At 38.5% G+C, this 21,775-nt stretch overlaps 1 protein-coding gene and 1 pseudogene across 1 annotated transcript in view; one reads left to right on the top strand and one right to left on the bottom strand.

Annotated features, from left to right (window-relative positions):
* The window catches only part of RRM1 (ribonucleotide reductase catalytic subunit M1), a 34,395-nt gene extending 19,333 nt beyond the window's left edge, over window positions 1-15,062 (top strand). Inside the window, exons 9-19 of the mRNA XM_010973039.3 lie at window positions 936-1,019; window positions 2,212-2,373; window positions 2,749-2,828; window positions 3,467-3,668; window positions 6,298-6,447; window positions 6,658-6,879; window positions 8,501-8,577; window positions 10,591-10,726; window positions 11,604-11,699; window positions 12,930-13,118; window positions 14,437-15,062. Of these exons, the coding sequence (XP_010971341.2) occupies window positions 936-1,019; window positions 2,212-2,373; window positions 2,749-2,828; window positions 3,467-3,668; window positions 6,298-6,447; window positions 6,658-6,879; window positions 8,501-8,577; window positions 10,591-10,726; window positions 11,604-11,699; window positions 12,930-13,118; window positions 14,437-14,622 (1,584 nt within the window). The 3' untranslated portion in view covers window positions 14,623-15,062. The remainder of the gene's footprint in view (window positions 1-935; window positions 1,020-2,211; window positions 2,374-2,748; window positions 2,829-3,466; window positions 3,669-6,297; window positions 6,448-6,657; window positions 6,880-8,500; window positions 8,578-10,590; window positions 10,727-11,603; window positions 11,700-12,929; window positions 13,119-14,436) is intronic.
* A 4,364-nt stretch (window positions 15,063-19,426) lies between these two features.
* On the bottom strand, window positions 19,427-20,968 carry LOC105083339 (olfactory receptor 52E8-like; annotated as a pseudogene).
* Between the last annotated feature and the right edge of the window lie 807 nt (window positions 20,969-21,775).

Genomic DNA, 21,775 nt, shown 5'->3' with positions numbered 1-21,775 from the left:
AAAAAAAAAGAAAAGATGATTTTGGGTAAGACCTGAATTTAAATAGTATATATGATACTAACTACTAGTAGTGTACCTAGTGCAAGTTATTTTACATCTCTTGAGTTTGTTTTCTCCTCTGTAAAGGTGAAGAAATTATCTAACCCTGTAAAATAAAGTTAGAAGAGTCCAGGAGAAAACCATTTCCTTATGTAGTGTTTATTACCCAGTAGTATGGTGAGCCATTGCTCACTTACCTTTCTAGGCTGTTTAAAGGCTTGCCTTGAGGTTAGAAGGATTATTTTTAAAATTTGATGAGGTTTCTTTTTTTTTCTTTTAAACATCTTTATTGTGGTATAATTCCTGTACTGTAAACTGCACACGCATATTTTAGATGTATAGTTTGATGAATTTTGATGGATGTATACACCTATGAAACCACCACCACAATCAAGATAGCTTAATATTTCCTTGATGAGGTATCCTCTAATCTTAGGAGTTTCTATACTTTCTTATCTTCATTCTAGAATCCACTTATTGCTGAGAATCTTCGTTTACCTTTATTGTCTTGATTTATCCATTGCATATAATTCTTACTATAAGTTGCCTTGAATTATTTTGGGAAAAAGATACTGTAGTAGTGCTTTTACTCTACTTTCGAAGGTGTGGGGTTTAAATTTAGCTATCCTGATTTTGAATTCTTTTGACTTATAATTGTTATTTCTCATTGTAAATTAGAGATGCCATGAAATAACTTTGTACATCACTGTAATTTATTCAACAAAATTTTATTTTATTGTGGGCATTACATTTTCAAAGCAGAAGTAAAGATAGGGAGCAGATAAAACTTTGTAGACTAAGAGAGGATAATTTGTCCACTGTTGAGCCATTTTGATCTTCTTGTGGAGCCCCCCTCTTTCTTCTCCAGATGCCTTTATCCTTGGTTTCTCTTTCAGACTAATGGTAATTCCAATGGCCTTGTTCCGATGCTGAGAGTATATAACAACACAGCTCGATATGTGGATCAAGGTGGAAACAAGGTATGCTCTGTTGATGAAAGTCCTGGAGCGGGGAGGGTATAGCTCTGTGGTAGAGGGCATGAATAGCATGCATGAGGTCCTGGATTCAATCCCCAGTACTTCCATTAAAAATACATTAAAAAAAAAACCTAACTACCTCCCCCCACAAAAGCAAACATACAAAAAAAGAAAGTACTGGAAATCAGAACTAAAAATCTTTAGTCATGTATGCTTATAATAAGATGGCTTATTGACTAAGTTTTTAGCAACTTTGCTTTTTTTTTTTTTCACTTTTATGGTCAATTTAATGAGTATGATTTTTACTTTAAAGTGCGCATGCTTGAAATATACAGTTGGATAATTTTGACAGATGTACATACTTGTATAATCACACCAATCATGATGTAAAACATTTCCATTGCCCAAGAATATTTTCTCATGCCCTTTGTATTAATCACCCCCATTACTCCCACCCATACATATTTTATCCCTGGCTCCAGGCAGTCAACTTTCTTACATGACAGTTTATTTGCAAAGAATTTTTAAAGCTGTGACTCATATTGATACCTAACGTTGAAAAGGGGTTGCAATATGTTTTCTACTTTTTAAAAAAATCAAAAACAAAAACAAAAAAACAGAAAGCAAAACTGCCTATAGAGGGAAAAGTAGAGAGTATTGGGTCATTTATCCAATGTTATCAGCAGCATAGTTTGCAACTTGAGCCTGACTCTTTCGGATATGTAGGCACACTAATCACCTCTTGGTTTGTGAATTTCTCTCTAATGTACTTAAAAAAAAAATCTATGGGACCCTTGATAAGATATACCACCCTTTTGATCTTTAATAAGAGTACGACTTACTGTTGTCAAAGCTAAAGCGATTTTCTTTGGGCTTTACGTACGTGTCACATAGTGAAGAGTGAGCTGGACGACTGAAGGGGAAGCTCCACCTCTGGTTCACTGTGTCACTTTGAATAAGTTATTTAGTCTTTCTTGTTCCACACTTTCTTTGTGTTAAAGTTCTTTTTCACTCTTAGAATTATAAGAAAAATACTACTACTTAATATTTTTATAGTACTTTTATTTGTATTATCTCATTGAACTCATTAATTGTAGTGAAGATCCTAGGAGATATTACTGAAGTGCTTTGGAAAATGCAAAGTTTCTTTGTTTCATTCTGATTCTGAAAAGAATGATGGTTTATTTACCACTAGCGACCTGGTGCATTTGCTATTTACCTGGAGCCTTGGCATTTAGACATCTTTGAGTTTCTTGATTTAAAGAAGAACACAGGAAAGGAGGAGCAGCGTGCCAGGGACCTTTTCTTTGCCCTTTGGATTCCAGATCTCTTCATGAAACGAGTGGAGACTAATCAGGTGAGAGATAGGTACTCGTTAGTAATAACAACCTAATTCATATAAGCTTTCTCTTCAGTCATCTTAAATCATGCTTAGGAAGATCCCCCTATGTGTTACACAATAGAAAGGCAGTCTCTGAGCAAGTGAAGAGATGCCATTCTTGCCTCTTGGATTTTTATTCTCTAAAGTAGATGCTATCTGACCTAGATGCTTAAAAGGTTATGAACAAACAAGCAGAACTAGCTGTTTGGGCCTGAACCTAAGACGATTATTTCTAAAGCAAAATTTTAAGATAATCTATGGAAGCCACCCTATCCCTAGCAGTGTTCTTAATAGGCTGTTTGGTTGGTTATTTCAAGTTTCTTATGGTTGGTACTGTCCTTCCCCTTGTAGGACTGGTCTTTGATGTGTCCAAATGAGTGTCCTGGCCTGGATGAGGTCTGGGGAGAAGAATTTGAGAAGCTGTATGAAAGGTATGGGAAAAATATGACAGTAATAATGTTTTAACCATATGTTTTTTCCTGTTTACAGGATCCACATTTTAAAACTACGTCAGTCATTAGCCAGTTTCTAGGAATCTACAGAAGCATCTAGAAGAGGATATGACTAATAATTTTATTTTGGTCATGTTTCTTCCTGAATCTTCACTAAAACTTTGGTTTCTGTCTTTCTTAAAACTTTGGGATGTAAATAGGTGTTTGTGTTTTTTAAAAGGATCCTTTTAAAAGTTAATGCAGAGAGTTATTTGGCAGGGTTATTGATTTGCTTTGTCATAGAGTACATTTGATAAAATGCTATGCTTTATATTGTATACAGGAATCAAGAGCAACTAGGACACAGCTGTCAATAGTCAATAAATAACCGCAAAAGACTGTTAGGACAATAGCATGGTTTGCTACTTTAAATTTTGTTCCTTTTTATTATGGAAGGTATTGTTGATTTAGTGGGATTAGCTTTCACCAGACTAAAATGAATATCCTAAATTTTTTCACTTAGCAAAACTTAGAGTTTAAGAGTTTTCCTAATTTTATATTTTAGTGTTTCTCTTCATGTTGTCTGTCGTAAAGATTTTCTTAGGGAATTTTAAATTAATATTAGCTTTGCCTTTCAGTTATGAGAAACACGGTCGTGTCCGCAGAGTTGTAAAAGCTCAGCAGCTTTGGTATGCCATCATTGAGTCTCAGACCGAGACAGGTACCCCGTACATGCTCTACAAAGATTCCTGTAATCGGAAGAGCAACCAGCAGAACCTGGGAACGATCAAATGCAGCAACCTGTGCACAGAAATAGTAGAGTATACTAGCAAAGATGAGGTAGGTAGAAAAGCTGCTTCGAGTACTGAGAGAAGACTCTTTAGAGTTAGTGAATTGTTATGAATCCTTCACATGATTTCAGTTGAGTTGGGTGAAGGGAGTTAGCTTGCTGTAAGCAGAAGGGCACTAAAATAGAGATTATAAAGGAAGAAAGAGCTGTGATGTGTGCCCTTAAATGTCTTTTAGTCTGAGCCACGTAGAAAAGACCCAGCTTTTTGTTATGTACACATTGTTGTAATAATTTTTACTTTAGAAAAAATAGCAGTATATAGTTACAGTGGTTTAAGACAAACACAATAACTTGTTAGGATGCTCATTCAGTTTAAAATATGTAAGCGTGTAGAAAGTCCTTTCAGTAAGTGGTGAAACAGAATTCTTACCTCAGATCTTAAAGGCAATTCACTGAAGAGGCAAGGTTAGAAATGGAACATAGATTTGCTTACTTAATTTTTTTTGTGGGGGGAGGTAATTAGGTATATTTATTTATTTTTAGAAGAGGTACCTGGGATTGAGCCCAGGACCTCATGCATGCTAAGCATGTGCTCTACCACTTGAGCTATACCCTCCCCCCAGTAGACTTGCTTATTTTAAAAAGAAGTTTATGGAAAAATTTTCCATTTGGAAAGAACAGCCTGTATGACAGATCAGAGATAGGAATAGGTTTTGTGCAGTGAATGTCAAGCTTTGTTTTTTTTTTTGTTTGTTTTTTTTTTTGATGGAGCAAGTATGTTAAGGTTTAGTGTATGGAAAGTTGGCTGTGGCTGGGGGAAGGGAGATAGTATGTGAAAGCTGGCATGTCTAGAGATAGGAAAGCCCTTGTAGATTTCTGAAAGGAAATAGTATCAAGATGCTAGGATGGGAAGGATAACTCTTGCTTCTGGTTATTGAATGGCTTAGTGTGGAAAGAGGTCTGAGCACCAGCTATGTGTAAGAACTATACCATAAGTTCTCTGGGATAGAAATGGATATGGTCCAGCCCCTGTCTTTTGGAAACTTATAATTTAGTTGGAGGAAATTGGCATATACTCAAGTGACTATTATATAAGATAGATTATATTATAGAGACTGAAATGACCCTTTTTAAAACAAAAATCAGATCATATAATTTCTTCACATTCCTCTTTGACTTTCCAATCTGTCTACATTTTGTTTGTTCTTTTTTTAACAAAATTGAGTTATGATTCACATACCATAAATTTCACCCTTCTAAAAGTATACAACTCAGTGTTTTTTAGTTGCAAGGTTGTGCAACTATCACCAACGTCTAATTCTAGAACATTCTCATCACCTCAGAATGAAACCTTGTACCCATTAGCAGTCACTTCCTGTTCCCCTCTTCACCCAGACCCTGGCAACCACTAATCTCTTTTCTGTCTCTGGATTTGCCTATTGTGGGCATTCCATAGAAGAAATGGAATCTTGTAATATTTGTAATATTTGTAGCCAGCCACACTGTAGCATATATCAGTGTTTCATTTTCAACCTTACAGTTCTCTGTAGGGTCCTACATAACTGGGTATCCCCACCTTATCTGCTCTTACTTTCCCCCTTGCTCATTGTGCTCTAGCCCTACTAATTTCCTTGCTGTTTCGCAAACATATCAAGCATGCTCCTGCCTCAGGATTTTTGAGTGTTAAAATGCTCTTCCCCCCAGAATAGCCACATGGCTTGTTTTCAACCTCTTCAGTTCTTTGTTAATATGTCATGATCTCAGTGATGTCTTCCTTGACAACTCTATTTAAAAGTGTCACTCCCTCCATACTTAGCCCCAAGACTCTTTTCTTCTCCTGCCCTATTAGTTCCCCTAGCATTTTTCAGACTTATGTAATTAGAACCATGTTTTAAAAATGGGTACTTAGGCAACATGTGTAGAGTTCAGTAGGTATGAAATGTGTGCGGGAGTCTAGGTGAGAGGAGCTGAGAGTTTGGATTGGGATAGTCATAATCAAAATGGCAAAGAAGGTGTATTCATTCAACATTATTAAGCATTTACTATATGCCAGTTATGGTGCTAGTACTAAAAGTACAAGGATAAATCAGATATGATCCCTACCTGAGAAAGCTCGCCACCTAATGTAGTATAGTAAGAGACTCAGCTGAAGAGCTTTTACAAAATTCACAAACTTGGATCTTTTGTTAAGGGCTTGTCAGAGTCTCAGTGAGGGTGAGGTAGGCATGTGTAATTTGGAAGAGCTTTCTGCAGTGATGGAAATGTTCCATATTGAGTGGCTGTTGAGCACTAGTGCAATTGAGAAACTGAATTTTGAATTTCATTTAATTTTAATTAAATAGTTACGTGTGGCTGGTGGCTGCTGTGTTGGACAGTGCACATCTACTGACTGAGATAGATATACATAAAAATTATAGCACAATGTGATGTCTGTCTGGCAATAGAACCATGTACTAAGAACACAGGGTTCTCTCTGCATCTTACCTGTTTCGCTGCTGCATGTTACAGTTCACATGTGTGAATACGTATTGGAATTTAGAAATGAACTGGTGGACGATAAAGAGGTAGAAATCAAAGATAAAAATTTTTAATTTTAATATTAGAGAGTGTTAGAGGCTTATAGGGTAGTGTCATTGACACAAGGGAAGAAATAAAAATTATGTGCTTCTTGCATTCCAGGTTGCAGTTTGTAACTTGGCTTCTCTGGCCCTGAATATGTATGTCACATCAGAACACACATATGACTTTATGAAGTTGGCTGAAGTCACCAAAGTCATTGTCCGAAACTTGAATAAAATCATTGATATTAACTACTACCCTGTCCCAGAGGTATGAATAGATTTCTTTGCTCATTAGTAATTATTGAAATTCAATCTGGAGGGAGTTTATCAAGGTCTTCCAGTCATTATTTAAATGGTTATCATTGGAGTGGTGTGAGAAAACTGAGATAAAGAGAGGGAGTGTGTCATTTGGTACAGAATGTTGATTTTACTGTTCATTAATATTATCTCTTTCTTCTCGAAACCTGTTGACACAAAGGCAAGCGTATCAAATAAACGCCATCGTCCCATTGGAATTGGGGTACAAGGTCTGGCAGATGCTTTTATTCTGATGAGATACCCTTTTGAGAGTCCGGAGGCCCAGTTATTGAATAAGCAAATCTTTGAAACCATTTATTATGGAGCCTTGGAAGCCAGCTGTGACCTGGCCAAGGAGTATGGCCCATATGAAACGTATGAGGGCTCTCCAGTCAGCAAAGGAGTAAGTATATGGATGAAATTTCTTTTTGCCTGTAAGTTCCTATAGTAGGTTGAATGGTAGCCTTCAAAAATGTATGTTCACATTCCTAATGCCTGGAACCTGTGAATGTTACCTTATTTGGTTTAAAAAGAGTCTTTGCAGATGTAATTAAGGATTTTGAGATGAGGAGATTATCCTGGATTATCCAGGTGGGCCCTAAAATCAGTGACTCTTGTCCTTACAAGACACACAGAGGAGAGGAGGCAACACAACCATGGAGGCAGAGATGGGAGTGATGCAGCCACAACCCAGGAATGCTCACAGCCACTAGAAGCTGGACAAGGCAAAGAACAGAATCTCCTGTAGAGCCAATGGAGGGAGTGAGGCCCTCCCAACATATTGATTTTGGCCTTCTGGCCTCCAGAACTGTGAGAGAATAAATTTTTGTTATTTTAAACCACTAAGTTTGTGGTAATTTGTTACCCCAGCCATAGGAAACTCATATGGTACATTTGTCTCTGGAGTGAAAAGGGTACTCTATTTTAATCTCTTTTATATAAAACTAATCATTGCTAAAATGATGTAAGAAAAATGCTAACTGTGTTGGTTTTCTGTTACTAAACAGTGGATTAAAAGAACATACATTCATTATCTGTTTCCATGGTTCAGGAGTCCAGGCTTGGTTTAGCTGTGTCTTAACTCTGTCTCTCAAGGCTACAGTCAAGATGTTGGTAGAGACTGTGGTCTCATCCGAGGAGTAGGGTCCTACTCCAGGCTCACGTGATTTTTGGCAGAATTCATTCCTTGCAGCTCTAGAACTCATGGCATCTTGCTTCTTCAAAGCCAGTAAGAGGGAGTGTTTCTCATTTCAAGAAGAGCCCAGGCCAGTCACACTTTTGGGGGTTTTCATTTGATAAGTCGGGGCCACCCATTATCATCTTCCTTTTAAGTAAAAAATTAACTGATTTGCAACCTTAATTACATCTGCAGAAACCCTTCACCTTTGTCATAATTATGTGAGTAGCATTGTCATATTTCCAGGTCCCGTACACATTGAAGAGGAGGAGAGTGTAATGGCCTATACACGAGGGGGTGAGAATTTGGGAGCTGTCCTAGAATTCTGTCTTCCACTCTGCCTTTATCATCAGTAGTATGATTCTCCATGTAAAATAAGATGTTATTTTTAGTTCTGACAGTTCCTGCTGATAGTTAAGAACTCTAATGTACCATTGTTTGAAAACAGATGTTTATTAGCCAAGTAGCTATAGATCAAGGGACAGATCAAGGCAATTAAGAAAGGTGAGAGTAGAGTTATGCTTTTACTCTGCGAAAAGAAAGTGCATCTCAGCAACACTTTTCCATGAGTGTTAGGATTTCCTGGTTTGTAGAAATGTTATGGGTCCTCTGAGAGGGCTTAGCAGGGACATGGGGAAGAGGTAAGCCTTAATTAATTAGTCTTAACCTGCTTCTAATCAGTATGATTACACAGAAATTTGTTCAGGAAAATCTCTGGTCCTTGTATCCCTTACACAGCTCTACGGAAGACAGCATTTGTTAGGATGTGGGGGCATGGCAGTTAGTCATTTGCTTAGTCTTTGTCATAGTTTTAAATTGTCATAAATTTGTGTTGTTTATTCTTTAGATCCTTCAATATGATATGTGGAGTGTTACTCCTACAGACCTGTGGGACTGGAAACTTCTCAAGGAGAAGATTGCAAAGTAAGTAGAGACGTAAAGTAGCTTTGAAGTAAGGAGGGTTCAGGTTTTCATCATGGCTCTTTCAAACTTAGGTATGTTATTTTCGCTTCTGAAATTCATTTTTTCTCTTAAATGGGACTAAAATGACCTATATATAAAACTATTTTTGTAAAAATGCCTCCTAGGACATTACATGTATAGTAACCTGCAAATTGCTTGGTACAATGAAAGCATTTTAATACTTGGTAGGTATTATTATTATTAGTTTATCTTGTTTTAGGGGGCTTAACTGCCAAGATTAGGTGGTTCTTTTTCTCATTAAACCTTCATATTTCCAAGTGTGCTTGCTTTTTAAACGTTTTTCACTTTTATTTATTGCTTAACCATATTGGGCACATAAATGGCTTTCACTGAAATACATTAGGAATTTTGGAAGAGCTTTTGGAGGGTTTAATGTGTTAAATTGTGTGAAAGGAAAATGTAAAAGTTGAGTCTTTGTAGGCCTTTTCAACTAATAAACATAAGAGATTTGAGGGCGGGCAGAATGTTTTTCTGAGTCAATGAAACAAATTCTTTTCATTTTCTATCATGATGCATTTGTCATCTCTGGGTTAATGCATATACAAAGTGTTTAATATTTGTACAGGGAAGCAGTAGCTTTAATATGCTCTTTAAAATATCTATCTGCCTTCATATTGTTTTATTACTCAAATAATACATGTTAGAAAATTTAGAAAAACATACACGTGGAAAGGGAGTAAAATGAAAATTATCCCAATACCACCTCTCCCCAAAAACCTGTTTATATCTTTTTGTCTGTCATCCTTCAGACTTTTCTTCTGAGTGTGTATGCATGTGTGTATTTATGTGCAAATTCAGTTTTTGCACAAATGGGCCCGTACTCTATTTTTTATTTGTTTTTTTCCTCAAAATACTATAGTTTAGATATTTTTTATATACAGCCTTTTAAAATTTAAAAATTAATACATTCATTGTTAATAAAGTTTTTCCGTACGGAAAAAAAATAGAAAGTAAAAGCCCTTCTTTTACAACTTGTCCCACAAAACAAACAAAAACCCAACTTATTCCTTTTCTCAGAGATAACTGTTGTGAATGGTGTATATTTTTCTAGACCTGTTTCAGTGCATTTGGAGAATGTGATCAAACATATTCTGAGACTTTTAATTTAGTGATTTATTTTGGAGATCTTTCTCTTTTAGAGATCTGCCTAATGTTTTTAATGATTATAGACAATTCCATCATTTAGGTGTATCATATATATATATGACTTTTCAAAACGTCTTCCTGCCTGTGGACAGGAAACCACTGTCCACTTTACTGAGGAAGTAAAGACATGGATACAGTGGGTGGTTTGCTTGATGCCTCACAACTAGAAAGTGACAGTGAGATTGGAAGTCCAGTTGTACAGACTCCATTAGGGTACGAGGCTCTATGCTAAGTACTGTATGATCCCAGAGGTATGGGATGTAGGAAAGATGAGCTCTTTGTGCTTAAGAAACTTAAAACTAAGTAAAGTAAGATATTTAACACAAATAAAATATACCTAAAGGTACAGGTCATAGAAAGTATTTGCAGAGCAAATCTTTTTTGGTGATAGATGTCTGGTTCTGTCCACTTTCACATCATTATGTTTCCTTCAAGGGCCTAGCACAGTGATCACATAGGCACTTAGAAAAGAGTGTGGGTTGAATGAGTGTACCCTGATACAGGTAGGGACCAACAGCCATTTGAGCATTTTCCTTGGGCAAGGTAATATATCAAGTACTGTGATTCCTTAGTGGCAGGAGTCATGGCATATTCTGTTTAGGAGTGAGGCATTTAGGAGAGGGGCAAGCTATACCACCCATACTGTGGAGCTGCATCTCTATACAGATTAAATTCAAAAGTCAACATGTGAGTCTAATGCATGTATATTACTCAAAGCCCCTGCATTTACTACAGTGACTTAAAGTAGCTACCTTCCTGGCAGATTGTAGCTTTAGGACCAGCACCTAATAATCTCCTTTTCCTTAGGTATGGTATAAGAAACAGTTTACTTATTGCCCCGATGCCTACTGCTTCAACTGCTCAGATTTTGGGAAATAATGAGTCAATTGAACCTTACACCAGTAACATCTACACCCGCAGAGTCTTGTCAGGAGAATTTCAGGTGAGAAGATCACAGCCAGATCTACAGGAAAATCTTTCAAAAGCCAGATGTTGAGAGTAAATGCTACTCATATTTAGTATGCCATTTATCATAGTATGGGGGCAGTTTTGATAAAGTGAGTCATCGGCATCTCTAATATTGTTTATGTTATTTCAGCATATAAATATATAAAGTATCTGCCAAAAGAATGAATGATTGAGGATTGAGTAAGTAAGCAACTTGTTGATATTAAAGTTCACATGATGTTTAACCATTCTATAATAATAATGATTATACTATAACCTCAGATGCTTAAGTTGATGATATTCAAGCTGTGTAGAAGTATCATTTAGGTCATTGGTTCTCAGCCTTGGTTACAAATTAGAATTTCTGAAGGGCAGGACCAGTGTTCTGTTCTGTTTTGTTTTTTTTAAGGTTCCCAGGTAATTCTTATATACAGCTAAGCTTGAGAATCACTCATTTAAAATGCAAAAGATTTTTATTTGTGAATTTGCAGATATTCTGAATTAAATTTCTGTAGGTTTTGGGATGGACACACTTCTCATTTTTCTTTTTAAGTATTTATTGTGTCCTCACTTAAAAAGGAGAAAGAATCCTTCTACGTAGATTTACTCAGCCTAGGCAGTATTAGTTCTTTTCATTTTTGCAAATACCATACATTATGTTTTGAATAAGAAATAATCAAGATTTTAGAGGAATATAGCTTTCATGTGGTGGGATGGATCTCTCAGTTTTATACAAAATAGAATTTACCAAGCAATCTAATATTAAATAATTCTTCAATGATTTTACTTACTTTAAGCCCCAGGTCTGTGATGCTGTTTAGACCCTGTCATGGTTATTCATTCTTTCATATCTTTTCTGTTTTTCCTTTCAGATTGTAAATCCTCACTTACTGAAAGATCTCACTGAGCGGGGCTTGTGGAATGAAGAGATGAAAAATCAGATTATTGCATGCAATGGCTCTATTCAGGTACAGAATGAAAAAAGAAATGCTCTTTAGGAGCTAAGTTGGATATTGGTACCTTCTCACTTATCCCAGGCTATGTAGAGAAAGAATGATTATTTATTGTGGTCATAAAGGCTTATGTAGCTCTGTTCAACCTTGCACTGGGCTGGGATTAAATACATCTTCCGATAGGTATGTCTTACCCTCTTATTTATGCAGTAATATAGTGGTTCCCAACTTCTCTGTACATTAGAATAAATTGAGCAGCTTTTAAAATCCTGAGGTTTAGGTTGCACCCCATAACAGTCAAATGTCTGAGAATGGGAGCCAAGTGTCAGTATTTTTGAAAAACTTCCTGGGTAATTCCAGAGTGCATCAAAGTTTGAGGACCACTGATATAAAGCCTGAAATTAGAGAGTCAAACTTAATTAAAAAGTGCAATGGAGATTGAAGACTGATAGTCCAAAAGACAGAGCCACAAATAGTATTTGTTTATTTGTGTATGTATGTATGTATGTATTTATTTATTTATTTAAAATGAAGGTACTAGAGATTGAACCGAGGACCTCATGCTTGCTAAGCATGCACTCTACCATGAATTATACCCACCCCTGCCAATACAAATAGCGTTTAACAGTAAAATATTTGGAACTGAGAATCAAGAAGCATTTATTTATTTGTAGAAAGAGACCTCTGGCTAAACATTGATCTGCCTGTAACATTTCTATGTTTGCTGATAGAAACTGTAGTATTAGCCAATCTTTGTTTTGATACAGGCTAACCCTAGATCTAAGACAGCCTTATTTCTATTGGCTCCAATTGGAGTTTGTGGGGTCCCAGCTTATTTAAAGGATTTTGTCTCATTGCTTCCTTGGGTCATGTCCCAGAGTTATAGCCCTGAGTTTTTGTATTTTCTGCAAAACTCAAGGGTCATTTATTATTGCTGAGTTCTGACTTTTCTTTCCTGTATTAAGTGCCTGTAGAACAGTGAATGTTTTGGCCATTACCAATTAAAGATAAACCTTAATCACTACCATCAGATTGATATTTTGTTGGTTAGATGGGGTTTTGTTGGATTTAGCCAGAGGTGAGCAGTCTTGGGAAACTTGGTAAGGGTCATGTTGTATTAAAATGAATGATAGGGTAAGATCTGGATGGAAGTAGAACCAAGATCAGACCCTTTGGTCATCATTCTGTTAATTATACTGTTTTCTTCAGTCTGAGTCCAATAAACATTTGGTTTCCCTTCTTCAGAGCATACCAGAAATTCCTGATGACCTGAAGCAACTTTATAAGACTGTGTGGGAAATCTCTCAGAAAACCGTACTCAAGATGGCAGCTGAGAGAGGCGCTTTCATTGATCAAAGCCAGTCTTTGAACATACATATTGCTGAGCCTAATTATGGCAAACTCACTAGTATGCACTTCTACGGCTGGAAACAGGTTGGTGGAAGAAGTCAAGGAGGGCTTGTTGCCAACTTTGGATATTTTAGTATTGGATTAGAGTTTTATATTCTAGCTAACTATCAATATTGCCACCTAGAAGTTCTTTCACTTCAAATCCAATATGTTAAAAGCAACTCATGGTTTTTATACCAGATTAAGCTCTCATTTTGGATATTCTTGTTTCTTTTAGGATTATTTTATTCCTAAGCTTGGAGTTATGATCCTCCCTTTACCCTCCATGCAGTCACTCACCATGTTTTGTTGGTTGTTACTTTTATACTATTTCTTGAGTACCTTCCTTCATATTCTACCACCATTATTACTTTAAAAAGTTTTTTTATTTTTCAGTTTTATTGGGTAGAATTTTTACAATCTGACTGCACATATACAATATATTGCATATAAATACATATACACAATGTACTGCACATTTAAAAAATGTATGTATATATACCATTCATTGTTTCTAAGAATGTTTAGAGCTTTAGCTTTTTAAACTTACATAGTTATCAAAGGAATAAAGCCAGCCACAAAATAAGAGTTAATTCATAAAGATACATCCACCCCCTATTAATAGCAACATTATTTATAATTGCCAAGACATGTCTACCACCATTATTAACTTCTTAACTGATCTCTTTGCTTCTGGTATCTCTGCTCTAGGCCATCTTGTGTACTGCTACCATTCCTAAAATAAAACTTGACACATGTCAACCCACTATTAAAAAAATGCCTATTGTTTCCCCACCTTATCTTTCTATAGTGTAAAAGCTAATCACAGTATAAAAGCTAGTCATTACCAACTGTAAAGACTTGTGATTCTGGATTGTATTCTTATTTCCTGGCAAGATGCTGGGTGTTTATACAGAATTATGAATTATTTTTTTATTTAAAAAACATTGAACATACACTGTGTGCCAGGACTGGGGATACTGAATAGAAGATGATGATCCTTATCTTTGAAGTAGTCGTAATCTGTTCTTATACAGAGATACAGTCTAGCTCTCTAAATAGTTATAATCTAAGGCAGAAATGTTATCTTAGGCACACTGGGAAGTCATACACATAGAAACAAAAAAATGACTAGAGAACAAAAATATTTGGCATTTTCAAAGAGATAAGCTTGTTTTAGGGGTGAAAAGGACAGAGTATACTCTGACCATCTCTCTTTCTCTTTTTAAGCATTTTTGAGAAGGCTGCCTAGAGGAGTTATAATTCCAAGTTTAGAAAGCAATTATGAAAATGTAAACATTGGCCTTAAATGTCTAGTGTTTTCACAGTTTCTCCTAATTAGTTGTATTTATTTCCCTTTTAGGGTTTAAAGACTGGGATGTATTATTTAAGGACAAGACCAGCAGCTAATCCAATTCAGTTCACTCTAAATAAAGAGAAGCTGAAAGATAAGGAAAAGATATCAAAAGAAGAAGAGAAAGAGAGGAACACAGCAGCCATGGTGTGCTCTTTGGAGAATAGAGATGAATGTCTGATGTGTGGATCCTGAGGAAAGGCTTAGAAGAGACCAGCACCTCTTCAATAGCCAAACTGCTTCTTGAGCATAGATAGGTGTAGTATGTTTGCTTGAAGTGGTAAGGCTTTGCTGGACCTTATTGCAGTAAAAGGATCAATTGATTTAAAGTACTGTTTCTATGTAAGTATGAAAGTAATGATTTTTTTAAATTGATACATTGGGCATCAAAGTAGACGTTTTAGGAATGCAAAAGAAGGCATCTTGCAAATAGGGAGTGATTAAGGAGGGTTTCATCACCCATCTGGCACCTCTTTGCTGGTGACCTCAGTTTTGGTAAGGAGACTTAGTTTTGCTGCTTTGACTGGTTTGTCCATAGAAGCGAAACTGAGTCATAACCCACGAGAAATGCTGACAGGACCTTTATCTGAATAAGGTCCTATAGGTCATTCTGAAATAAAGATAAAAATTTTAAATGATTGTGTGGACTAATTTTGTCACTTACTTTCATGCAAAGGTCAAATTTGAAAAAATGTTTTGAGAGTTTAGGGAATAAGTTTTAAGACAAATTACTTGGTCACTGTATAGAATTCTGACTTTAATTTATGCCTTTTTCTTTTTTTTAAATTGTGGTAAAATATGCATGACTAATGTTACCATTTTACCCATTTTAAAGCATATAGTTTAGTGGCATTAAGTACATGTGCAGTGTGCAACCATCACTGCTATCTATTTCCAGAACTTTTTCATCATCCCAAACACAAACTGTATATAAAATAATAATTCCCCATTCCCTTCTCGCATCAGTCCCTGATAACCTCTATTCTACTTTCTGTCTGTGAATTTGCTTATTCTGGATACCTCATATAAAAGGAATCATACAATACCTGTCCTTTTCTGTCTGGCTTAATTTCACTTAGCGTAATGTTTTCAAGATTCATTTATGTATCATGTATCAGAATTTCATTCCTGTTTAGGGCTGTATAATATCCCATTGTATGTATATATCACATTTTGTTTTTCCATTTTTCTATTAATGGACATTTGGGTTATTTCTACCTTTTGGCTATTGTGAATAATGCTGCTGTGAACACTGATACACACAGTATCTGAATTCCTGCTTTCACTTCTTTTGGGTATATACCTAGGAATGGAATTGTTGGACTATATGATAATCTCTGTTTAACTTTTTGAGGAACTGGCAAACTGTTTTCTATAGCAGCTGCACCATTTTACCATTCAACAAGCAGTACATGAAAGTTGTAGTTATTCCACATCTTTGCCAATACTTGTTAATTTTTTGTACTTTTGATAATCATCCTAATGGCTTTTGACAGTGATTATAATGTGTTTTGGTGTGGGCCTTTGAATTTATCCTAATTGGGGTTTGTTGAGCTGCTTGGAATGATAGAATCACATCTTTTGTTAAATTTGGGAAGTTTTCAGTCATTATTTCTTTAATCATTTTTACTCCCCTCTCTCTTTTCCTTCTGGAGCTCTCATGATGCATCTGTTGGTCCACTTATTAGTATCCCAGAGGTCTCTTAGGCTTCCTTCACTTCATCCTATTTCTGTTCCTTAGACTCAATAACTTCAATTATCTTATCTTCAAGTTCATTGATTGTTTCTTCTTCTTGTTCATCTCTGCATTTGAGCCCCTTTAGTGAAATTTGATTTCAGTTACTGTTCTTTCTAGCTCTAGAATTTGTTTGATTCCTTTTAATTATTTCTATCTCTTTGTTGATAGTCTGATATTGTTAATACATCATCTTCCTGACTTCCTTTACTTGTTTTCCTTTAGCTCTTTAATCATATTTAAGATAGTTGTTTTAATGTCTATCTAGAAAATCTGATGGCTGGGCTTAGGGATGGTTACTGTCAGTTTATCTTATTCCTTTGAATGGATTGTGCTTTCCTGTTTCTTTGTAATGCCTGTGGTTTTTCTTTTGTTGAAATACTCCGAGACTTTTCCAAACTGTTTTTGTAATGAATCTGTTCTTTAGAGCATGTTCAGTTAATGTTTTGACAGCTTTCCTTGATCTTTGCAGATTGGCTCTGTGCTAGGACACTCCCATGCTTGGCTAGGGCTGCTCTGAGCCTAGGCAATGTGATGGTTAATTTTATTGGTCAGCTGGCTAGACCATGGTATCCAGATAGTTGGTCAAACTCTACATAGAACTGTGAAGGTATTTTTAGATGAAGTTAGCATTTAAAACCATACACTCTGAGTAAGTCAGATTACCCTCCATAATGTGCCAGCCTCATATAATCAGTTGAAGTCCTTAAGAGGAAAAAGGCTGGGGTCCTCTGAGAAAAAATGACTTCTGCCTCCAGCCTGCCTTTGGACTTGATATATAATATCAGCTGTTCTCTAGGCCTCCAGCCTGGGGCCCTACTCTGCCAATTTTGGATTTGCCAGTTCCACAGTTATGTGAGCCCATTACTTTAAGTCTCTCTCTCTCTCTCTTCCTGTCTGTCTGTCTGTCTGTCAACCTCTGTAGATAGAGAGGGAGATACATGGTTGACCTTAGAACAACTTGAGTTTGAACTGCATGGGTCCACTTACACATGGATTTTTAAAATAAATACTACAGTACTATACGATCTGTGGTTGGTTGAATCTGTGGATGTGGAACTGCAGATACAGAGGGCTCACTATAGGAAGTGCCTCTATGGATTTTGGTATCCACAGTGTATCCTGGAACCAGTCCCCTGCATTGTTCAAGGGTCAGCTGAATATGTATGTGTGTATGTGGGCATGTATATCTGCCTGTCTGTCTATCTGTGTATATACACACACACACATACACCTTACTGACTTACTCTGGAGAGTGAGAACCCTGACTAATTTAGGTTTTGGTACTGAAAATGGTTCTAGAGGAATGGAGTCTTAAAGAGACGAGCTTTCTGAGTTGATTCTCTAATCTGACTAGATTAAAGCATGACTTTTCAGTACTAGAGAGAGTTCTGATAGTCCATGAGCTGATGGCAGCCACAGAGGCATGCAGAATACCATCATTGGATACTCCTAATCAAATACAAGAGGCAAGGGTCTGGGTGACCATGTATATGTTCTGCCTCAGGATTATATCAGCTCTCTAGCTCAGTGCCGTACTTTAGTTCATCTTGATCACTTTTCCTTTCCACAGTGTATCACACTGCTCCATTACATTTGAGATGCGGATTGGACCTAGTGAGCAAGAAGTAACAACTACTCTAGGCTTATTGGTAAGACCTTTGTGTATCAGAGTGGGAAATAAATCTGACAAAGACTGAGGGGCCTTCAACCTCAGTGAAATTTCTAAGGGTCCAATGGTATGAGGCATGTTGAGATATTCCATCTATGGTGAGGGGTAAATTGTATCTGGCTCCTCCTACAACCAAAAGACACAAGGCCTAGTGGGCCTCTTTGAATTTTGGAGGCAACATGGCAGCATATTCCTCATTTGGGTGTGCTGCTCTGGCCCATTTCCCACATGACCCAAAAAGCTGCTGGTATTGAGTGGGGCCCAGAACAAGAGAAGGCTCCGCAACAGGTCCAGCCTGCCATGCAAGCTGCTCAAGTGGCAGTGGCAGATAAAGATGCTGTTTGAAGCCTTTGGCAGGCCCTTAGGATTTTAGAGCAAAGTCCTGCCATTCTCTGTTGATAACTACCTTTTGAGAGACACCTTTGGGCTGCTACTGGGCCTTATTAGAGACTACTTAACCATGGGTCACCAAGTTACTATGCAACCTGAGCTTCCCATCATGAACCAGGTGCTGTCAGACTCACTAAGCCTCAAGTTGGGCATGCACACTGGCAGTCCATCATCAAGTGGAAGTGGTACATTCAAGACTGGGTGCATGCAGGCCCTGAAAGCACAAATAACCTACTGAAGAAGTGGCCCAAATGCCCATGGTTCTCACTCCTGTACCTCTCTCCCCTAGCCTGCACCTATGGCCTCATGTGGCATTCCCTATGATCAAGTGACAGAGGAAGAGAAAACATGGGTGGTTCACAGATGGTTCTGCACAGTATGCAGACACCACAGCCTCTTTCCAGGACATCCTTGAAGGACACTCCATTCTATAGATGACAGCTGTGAAGGTCTTTTAAGTAGGGGTGACTTTTAGATAAATCATACTGGCTACCATGGGAAGAGTGGCCTGATCTATGGGTTTGAGTCAAGCTGAAGTACAGATCAGGGCCTAGTCTGATCTTTGGATGAGACTGGGTCCCAGGAGAGGACCTGGTTTGGGTGTCTGTCAGACTGGGGGCCCGCAGGTAGGACCTGACCTGTTTGGACTAAACTGGATACCTAGGGGTAGGCCTGACCTGTGTGCCTGTGTCAGATTGGGGATATCAGGCAGAGCCTCACCTGTGTTTGGGACTAATTGGACTCTAAAACCCAACCTGTGTCCTTGGATCAGACTGGAGGCATCGAGGCTGACCTGTATGCTTGGGCTTCATGTCAAGTCTTCTGCTGTATTTGGAAGAGACTAGGCACCAGGGAAGAGCCTGGCTTGTATTTGTTTCATACTGGGTGTTGAGGGCAAGTCATGGTGTATGTGATTTGCTCCATATAACTTCCAGTGGAGCTCCATATATCCAGATATTAATTGGGGGTTTTCTCAGGAGTCAGGGAGAAGAGGACAGGCACTAAACTAACAAGGATGAATAGTGAAAAGCAATTTTGTTATTGGAGTGAAAACGAAGCATTATAAGAATTGAAAAAGCAATAGTTTACCACCAGTGTACCTGCTGTTAGGCCCATAATCTCAGGAAATTCCCTCAGTACTCCCTCTTATCTCTTAATTCCCAGAGGTCACAGCTCCAGTTTCCTAAGTTGATGAAATTCTCTCACCCGGGCAATTTCCCCTTCACCCTCATATTCTGCAGTCTCTTTGGCTTCTCCCTAATATCCTGGGCTAATTCCTTTCCACAGAGCATCTTTTCTACATGTTGCCGGATCTCTCTGGTCCTCACCCCGTAAATGACAGGATTCAAGGCTCTTGGGAGCAGCAAGTAGATGGCACTGAGCAGGTTCTGGACATCCTGAGACACAGTCTTGGCTACTCGGAAAACGATGGAAGTGGAGAGACCAGAGAGGTAGATGGTGAGGATGACCAGTAAGTGGGAGCCACAGGTGTGCAAGGCCTTGGCTCGGGCTCCCCCAGAAGATATCCGGAAGGCTGCATAGATGATGTGGGTGTAGGAGGTCCCCAGCAGGGCTAAATCAAAGGTCACAGTGACCAACCGCATGGCCAGCCCCAACCGGTTGTTGAAGGTCAAGTCTCCACAAGCTATGCTTAGCAATGCGATATACTCACAGGTAAAGTGTCAGATAACTGCTGTCCGGCAGAATTGAGCTTGTGAAGTTAGCACCACCAAGGGCACTGCCACTCCCAGGCTCCGTGCCAGGGCCAAAAAGGCCAGCACACCCAGCAGGCGGGAGGTCATCAGGTCACTATAGCGGAGTGGGTGGCAGATGGCCATGTAGCGGCCTAGGGCCATGGCCAGCAGGACATTGTAGTCCAGGAGGAGGGTAAAGTAGATACAGAACATCTGGGCCAGGCAGCCACGCAGGGATATGGGGTTAGCATAATGCACAAAGCCCTCCAGCATTTTGGGCACCACTGCTGTAGCAGCACAGATGTTGACAGCCAGGAGCAGGGCGATGAGCAGGTACATGGGCTGGTGCAGGCTCCGCTGGGACACCACCGTATGGATGACCAGGGCATTGGCAGAGATGATGGTCATGTAGAGGAAGGTAAGAGGCAGGACCAGGAGGGGCCTCCAGTCTCGCAATCCAGGGAAGCCCACCAGGAAGAAGTTAGTGTAGGAGATGTTGAAAGTGCTGGTATTTCCATCCTTACCCATTAGCTTTGGCCCTGGGCTGGTCCCTGAAGTGGGGATCAGAGACTGTTAGAACAATATAGTCCGTGAAAGAAAGACTATTTCTATTTTAGGGCCTGAAGGGTTTGTAATGAAGATCCACCTCTTCATGTATGTATGTCTACACTTTTGGGGTACAGACAGGTACTATGCCAGGTGTTATGGGAGCTTCAGAGATGAAAAGACATTCATTGTCCTCAGCTTTTGGCCTATGTGTGTGAAATGTAAACTTACAAGATACTTGTTTATCTGTGATATTCCAGGTATTTGATTGCTGAGTAAATGATTAGGAGGAAAGTAGGTGTGGTATATGAGGGAAAAAACAGGGATGGGCCAAAGGCAATAGAAAAGATGAAGAAGACCCTTGATTAGGAGGGAAAAAAGTATATGAGGGAAAATGTATATGAGGCTTCCAAGAAGCCTGTGAAGGATCAAGTGGGGCTTATCAGGGAGAGACAAACCAGGCAGGAATGATGGCCTCACTTCTGTGCCTGGGTACACTGTGGCAAGGACAGAGGAGAGTCGCCGAGGAGGACCTCTGGTCTTCCTGGACACAAACAACAAGTTACAGAGACTTCTCCCTTCCTAAGACCCTCTAGACTAGCTGTGGGGCCTCCTGCCTGGCCTGGTCCTCAGTGTCATGGATGTTGCTTGTTCTTCTTTTCGAATGTGAGTTCCAGGAGAGCAGAAATAATAGCAGACTTCTGTTGCGTCCACTGGAGCTCCAAGCACAGAGCCACCAGAGGGACACAGAAGGTGTTTGAGCATTGCTTGTTGGGTAGGTGAATTGGGAACAGTGAAAAGATGGGAGGAGGTTAAACATTTAGCTGGGCTGTGAGAGCAGTAATTTCAAAGCTTTGGCCAGGTTTCTGTATAATTAAGAGAGCAGATATTAAAAGATGTGTGATTCAATACTGGGCCCACATCTTACCCAGATTCTTAGGGATCACGATTTGGTGGTGACTGGTGTGATGATAAGAGGAACTAACACTGATAGACTTAAAAAATAGCTACTGGACATTTACCATATGTATTCTAAATGCCTTCATGTATTAGTTTTTCTTTTTTTTTTAACCTTGATTTTACTGATGGAGAAGGTGAGGCACTGAGAGATTAAGTCTAGTTCAGGATCACACAGCTACTGAACAGCTGAGCTGGATTTGAACCCAAGCAGTCAGACTCCAGAGTGCATGCTCTTAAAGTCAGGATGACCGATTTGTCCTGGTTTGTCTGAGACTTTTCTGGTGTTAGACCTGAACGTCTGGTGTCCCAGGAAACCTTCCAGGCAAAAAAGGCAGCTGATCACTTTACTAT

The sequence above is a fragment of the Camelus bactrianus genome, chromosome 10, assembly GCF_048773025.1.
Source record: "Camelus bactrianus isolate YW-2024 breed Bactrian camel chromosome 10, ASM4877302v1, whole genome shotgun sequence".
In the NCBI taxonomy this organism is placed as follows: Eukaryota; Metazoa; Chordata; class Mammalia; order Artiodactyla; family Camelidae; genus Camelus; species Camelus bactrianus.
Note: the sequence above shows the minus strand (reverse complement) of the source record. Positions and strands in the feature narration are given on the sequence as shown.